This window comes from Thamnophis elegans, chromosome 2 (assembly GCF_009769535.1).
Source record: "Thamnophis elegans isolate rThaEle1 chromosome 2, rThaEle1.pri, whole genome shotgun sequence".
Classification (NCBI taxonomy): Eukaryota; Metazoa; Chordata; class Lepidosauria; order Squamata; family Colubridae; genus Thamnophis; species Thamnophis elegans.
This window is the reverse complement of record NC_045542.1, coordinates 145,266,276-145,272,275: the sequence shown is the minus strand read 5'-3', so window position 1 is coordinate 145,272,275 and position 6,000 is coordinate 145,266,276. Positions and strand designations below refer to the sequence as shown.

The window sequence follows — 6,000 nt, the reverse complement described above, 5'->3', positions numbered from 1 at the left end:
TTATAATCTATTTGAATTACTGCTGCAAGAGTAGAATTGCACATGGTATGATCTTAAGCCTCCAGCTTTGAAAGAATTGTGCTTTAAGGCCTGGAGTATAGCAATAATAATTACATTTATATCTAGTAAATTGTATTGATTACATTTATATTCTTCTTTCCTCTTAAAATGCCCAAAGAGCTTTATCTCCAAGGAGATGACAGATAGTACGTAGAAACGTACGAATGAGCATAATCTCCTTTGTTTTTTGAAATGCAAAATAGAATATATAAAGAAAATTCAGTCTCGTACAGATTCTTTATGTTATGAAAATTTCAAAAAAAATAATAATAACTTTACTTCTGTCATCTTCTCTCTTGTAGGATAATAAGTATGATGCCTCTGGGAACATTGCTTCTCCCTGTTCTGTGTTTCCTGGGGCCAACAATTCCACAGGAACTACGGTATCCCACCTTTTCGCGCAATGCCACCAAATTTATTCACTTTATTATGGATCCCGATTCAGGAACTCTGTATTTGGGGGCTACCAACTTCCTGTTTCAGTTGACCCCAGACCTGGTGATGGAAGAAGCGGTTTCCATGGGCCCCATCTTAGACAGCAAAGATTGTCTTCCTCCTGTTTTCAAGCAGGATTGTCCCCAAGCCCTGGAGACCGACAACTACGTCAAACTCCTGTTGATCAACTCGCTAGAGAAGGAGCTCATTGTTTGCGGCAGTGTGTGGCAAGGCATCTGTGAGAAGAGGACTCTCGGCTTCATTAAACATGTCCTCTTCCAACCCCGGACACCAGGAGACACTCAATATGTGGTAGCCAATGATCCCAATATTTCCACCGTGGGGCTGGTTGGTTACTCCAAAGAAAACGTGCCGCTTCTCTTCGTTGGCCGAGGATACACCAGTCGGGGCGTCGGAGGCAGCATCCCTCCCATCACAACTCGCAATCTCAGGGCCCACCCAGGAGAGGTGCCAGGGCCCGACTCCCACTCCATTTTTTCCTACGAGGAAACAGCCAAGTTGGCTGTAGGTCGACTCTCCGAATACAGCCACCATTTTATCAAGTCGTTCACTCACGGTTCCAGTGTCTACTTCCTGTTCTACCGCCGTGATCTCAAGTCGCAGTCCCGGGAGTACAAGACGTACATTTCCCGGATCTGTCTGGATGATGCCCACTATTACTCTTACGTGGAGCTGCCCTTGGTCTGCAGGACCCAAGAGAAGACCTATAGCCTCTTGCAGGCAGCCTATGTGGCACAGACAGGGGTAGAAGGACAAGTAGGAGATGCACTTTTTGTGACTTTTTCTGCCTGGCAGGCTTCTTTGGGGAAGCTGAGTGAGGAATCTGCACTCTGTGTTTATCCCATGGAGGAAGTAGATCGCTTCATAACTCAAACCAGGGACCTTTGTTATACCAAGGACGGGAAAACGGAGGATGGCAGGGAGGTGGCCTACATAGAATACGATGTCAGCTCTAGCTGCGTCCAGCTCTCCGCAGTAAGTGCACTTTTATTAAATTTCTACCTCACCCATCTCACCTAAGTGACTCTGCGGGGTTTACGACATCACATTTATTGCAGATGGATGTAAAATCTATCCAGGGTGCAGGAAAAGTCAGTGCCCACAAGCAGTTTGTTACATCAATTACGTTAAAGGTTTGAATGGGTTGCCATTTCCTTCTAAGGGCTTAACCTATTTGTGTAACGCATGACCTTTGAATAACCTAACATTTTCTCAGAAAAAAAAATTAATAAAACATACTGCCCTTTGGGGATCGTATTTTAAGTTCATCCTATGCATGTAATTCACATGGTTTTTGGATGGGATTCCCAGGCAATTTGCCATTCAGGCCTTCCCAGTCACATTGTTTTCCAAGCTGAAGATCCCTCATAACCTTTAAGAAGTTTGTTGGAGGAGACATTCCAGCAAACAAGGATGATGATGATTAGATTTCTTTCCCATTAATTCATTCATTCATTCATCTATCTTTCTTGGTCAATTCAAGTTGGTGAACTCACCTTTTGCTCCTATCTTCTATTTTCCCCATGACAATTAGTTTTTATTTCATTTTTTAAAAATTGTTATTAAAATAAGCAGCTGATAGGATTACTTTGAAGCCGTGCATTCATTCATTCTCTCTCTCTCTCTCTCTCTCTCTCTCTCTCTCTCTCTCTCTCTCTCTCTCTCTCTCTCTCTCTCACACACACACACACACACACACACACACACACACGTGTTATATCCAAGGTATAAATTGGTATCAGTTTGAAAGAATGAGGGAGGAGAATCAATGCCTTTGGGGGCTGGGTGCTAAGCTGACCCTAGCTTTATCAACATCATAAGAGATTATGTGATATTAATCATTTTACTCTGCACATTGGCTGGATTTTTCCCTGCTGTCACCTCCACCTATTCCTTCCACAATCTCATACAATGAAAATGGGCTTTGGCAATTACAACTAAATTAATTAAAACCATGGTGATGTCTTCCTTTTCGTTATCTGCTATCCTTCCTTTCAGAGTCAAGAGGAATACTGGCCAGCTAGAAGACTTGAGAACAAAATTACTTGTTGATATTGATTGATTGATTGATTGATTATGTGCCATCAATTCACTGTCAACTCTCAAGAGACCACATACAATACAATACAATAGCAATACAACACAACACAACACAATAGCAATAGCACTTAGACTTATATACTGCTTCACAATGCTTTACGTCCCTCTCTAAGTGGTTTGCAGAGTCAGCATATTGTCCCCAACAATCTAGGTCCTCATTTTACTGACCTCGTAAGGATGGAAGGCTTGACCTGGTCAGGATTGAATAAATTAAACTTCTGGCAGTGAGCAGAGTTAGCCTGCAACACTGCATTTTAACCACTGCGCCACCATGACTCATAGATAGAGATAGATATTCTCCAGGATGATCTGTATTTTAGGTCCTCCAACAATATGTCCATTGGCCACTGTAACTGAGCAACTGACCAAGAGGCAACTGGACTTTTTGTTTTTTTCTTTGAAAACAGAGCTGAAGAAGCTTCTTGGATGAGAAGCGAAACGTCTTCAAAGAAAAAAACAGAAAGTCCAGTTGCCTCTTGAAAAAGCACCTTTGGGACAACCATGACCTGGATGACTGATAATCTCTTTTTTTTTTAATGTAAATGTGTTTTTATTTTTCCATTTTCATTTTCGTACAGTCACATATATACTGTGCATAACCGGGGCCATATAACATTAAACAATAAACACAGCCATTCCTCTTGTCAACAATACCCCCCAAAATAGAAACCCAATGTACCTCTTCGACCCTCCATACACCCTTTCTTTCGCCCCCCTCCAACTTTCCATCTTCTGTAAGATAGGAAGATGGGAAGACTGATAATCTCTGTAGACACTGTAACTGAGTTCATCCACCTTGCTGCTGGTTGTCCTCTTCTTCTCTTTCCTTCTGCTTTTCTCAGCATTAGAGACTATGCAGAATGTGTCCATAATAGGATAATTTGATCCTGGTCATTTGTTCCTTGAGTGAGAACTGTGGGTTGATTACCCTTTGATAGGACAAATGATATTCCTTAACAGCTCGTCTGTAGAGGCTCACCAAGTTGTAAGGAAGGCATACTCTCCTATGAAACAATCTCTATCCATGTACTTGCCAGACACATAGACTTAACTTAAATGGCAGATCAGAGCTTTCGTGTGGTTCCCATTCATTGCTCTGTTTTTTATGGTGGTCAAGAGCAGGTTACATATGAGTTCTAATTTCTAAGTGACCTCACGTGGACTGGACAGGGACACCCAAAGGGCCAGATATGACATTAAAATGCCCAGGTCTGGTCAAGAAGCTGTATCAAGCTCAGCACAATATGCCTAGGATTTATGACTATTATTCAGCTGCACTTCCCCATTGATTCCCAGAGGGAATTCATAGGGTCCTTTCAGTTGGGGGAGACCGAAAGGCAGCTGTCCAAGCCAGCTTAGAATCAGTCATTCTTCACTGATTGATGTTGCAGGCCTAATTCAGCACACAGGTCGCTTCTGATCTAATTTATGAATGATCTGCTTTGTTGGTACCAGTGAAAGACCAGCTAAAGCTGGTGCAGAGGTGAATGAAGTCCAGAATTCTGTTTTTTTTTTTTTAAATAGAAGTCATAGACACCAACAGAGGTTTTTCAGTATACACCCATTCATCTTGTATTCCTGAGCATTTGGCCCTGAGAAAGATATTGGCTTTGATCCTGGAGGAGGTGTGTAGCTATCATGAGTACTGACAGTTTTATGTCTATTAATTTTTCTAATCCCCTTTTAAAACTGTCCAGACTTCTGTGGTTTGACTGATGTCCCAAGTGGAAAGCTTCTTCTTGGCCTGTTCAGAATGTCTCATAATTCAACTTCACTTGATAAGAGATGGGGAGAAGCTTGTCTGCCACAGGTTAAACATGAGCCAGAGCATAATGCAGTTGCTTAAAAGGCATATGTTATCTTAGGGCTCATGATCATCTGCATAGAGGATAACTAATGGAAATTAATGGTTCTACTCTATTCTTCCCTGCTCACATCCTGTTTGGAACATGATGTCCAATTTTGGGCACTGCAGTTGCTCATCTGGCAAAGATACTCTGTTGTGGAGTTTTTCAACCTTGGCTTCTTTAAGTCGTGTGGAATTGGCTGGGGAATTCTGGGAGTTGAAATCCACACATCTTAAAGAGGCCAAGTTTGTCAAACAATGCTCCAGTGGTGCTGTCCAGAGCAGGGGTTAGATCAGATGACCTCTGGGGTCTCTCTGCCAACTCTATGATTCTGGTATTCTATATCAGGGGTCTCCAAAACCTTGGCAACTTTAAGCCTGGAGGACTTCTAGTCCCAGAATTCCTCAGCCAACAAAGAAAAGCTGGCTGGGGAATTTTGGGAGTTGAAGTCCTCCAGGTGTAAAGTTGCCAAGGTTGGAGACCTCTGCTCTATACCATCTCTCTGAGTACCCAAGTGTTTCCTTAAAAGGAAGCTGAGTACATTAGTTGCATCCTTTTGTAGCTTTTCCAGTTTAACAGTATTAAATTTGAGGCCTAGAATTAAGCGAGCTTACAAGATGGATTTGTATGAAAGGGTTAGGATCATAGTCCTTTTGTTCTGGATTCATTTCTTTTTTTTAATATAATCTTTATTGAAAGTTTTCATAGAATAGAATATAATTCTTTACTGGCCAAGTATGAGTAGACACACAAAGAATTTGTCTTCGGTGCATATGCTCTCAGTGTACATAAAAGATATGTGATGATTCATGATCATAGTCATCATAAATACATTCATCATAAATCATAAGATGGGACACTTAGTGATGGTAATAGGATACTAAATAAGCAAACAAAACCATACTAGGGAACTAAATAAAACAATATAAATCGTAAGATACAAGCAACGAGATTATAGGCATAAGTAGAAAAGGAGTTAGGTAATAGGAAGGATGAGAAGGATAATAGCAATACAGTCTTAGTAGGTAATATGACAGTATTGTGGGAATTAGTTGTTTAGCAGAGTGATGGCATTCAGGAAAAAAATGTCCTTGTGTCTAGTTGTTCTGGTGTGCAGTCCCCTACAGCTTCCTTTTGAGGGTAGGAGTTGAAACAATGTATGTCCAGGATGTGAGGGGTCTGTAGATATTTTCACAGCCCTCTTTTTGACTCCTGCAGTATACAGGTCCTCGATGGAAGGCAGGCTGGTAGCAATTATTATTTCTGCAGTTCTAATTATCCGTTGAAGTCTGTGTGTGTCTTGTTTGCTTGCAGAGCCAAACCAGGCAGTTATAGAGGTGCAGATGACAGACTCAATAATTCCTCTGTAGAACGGAATCAGCAGCTCCTTGGGATTTAACAATTATTAATAACAATTAATGGCAACAATAATAAATGCAAACTAAAATGGGACATTTCTTAAAGTTCCTCCTCACTTTCCTATAGAAAACAGCTTCTCTGCATAGCACTAGCCCGACATCTCAATAAACTAGCTGTC

The 6,000-nt window shown here is 41.4% G+C and overlaps 1 protein-coding gene across 1 annotated transcript in view; it reads left to right on the top strand.

The window, feature by feature from the left end:
- The first annotated feature begins 372 nt into the window (after positions 1-372).
- PLXNB1 (plexin B1) overlaps positions 373-6,000 on the top strand; it is a 130,009-nt gene continuing 124,381 nt past the window's right edge. Inside the window, exon 1 of the mRNA XM_032211836.1 lies at positions 373-1,491. Within this exon, the coding sequence (XP_032067727.1) occupies positions 373-1,491 (1,119 nt within the window). The remainder of the gene's footprint in view (positions 1,492-6,000) is intronic.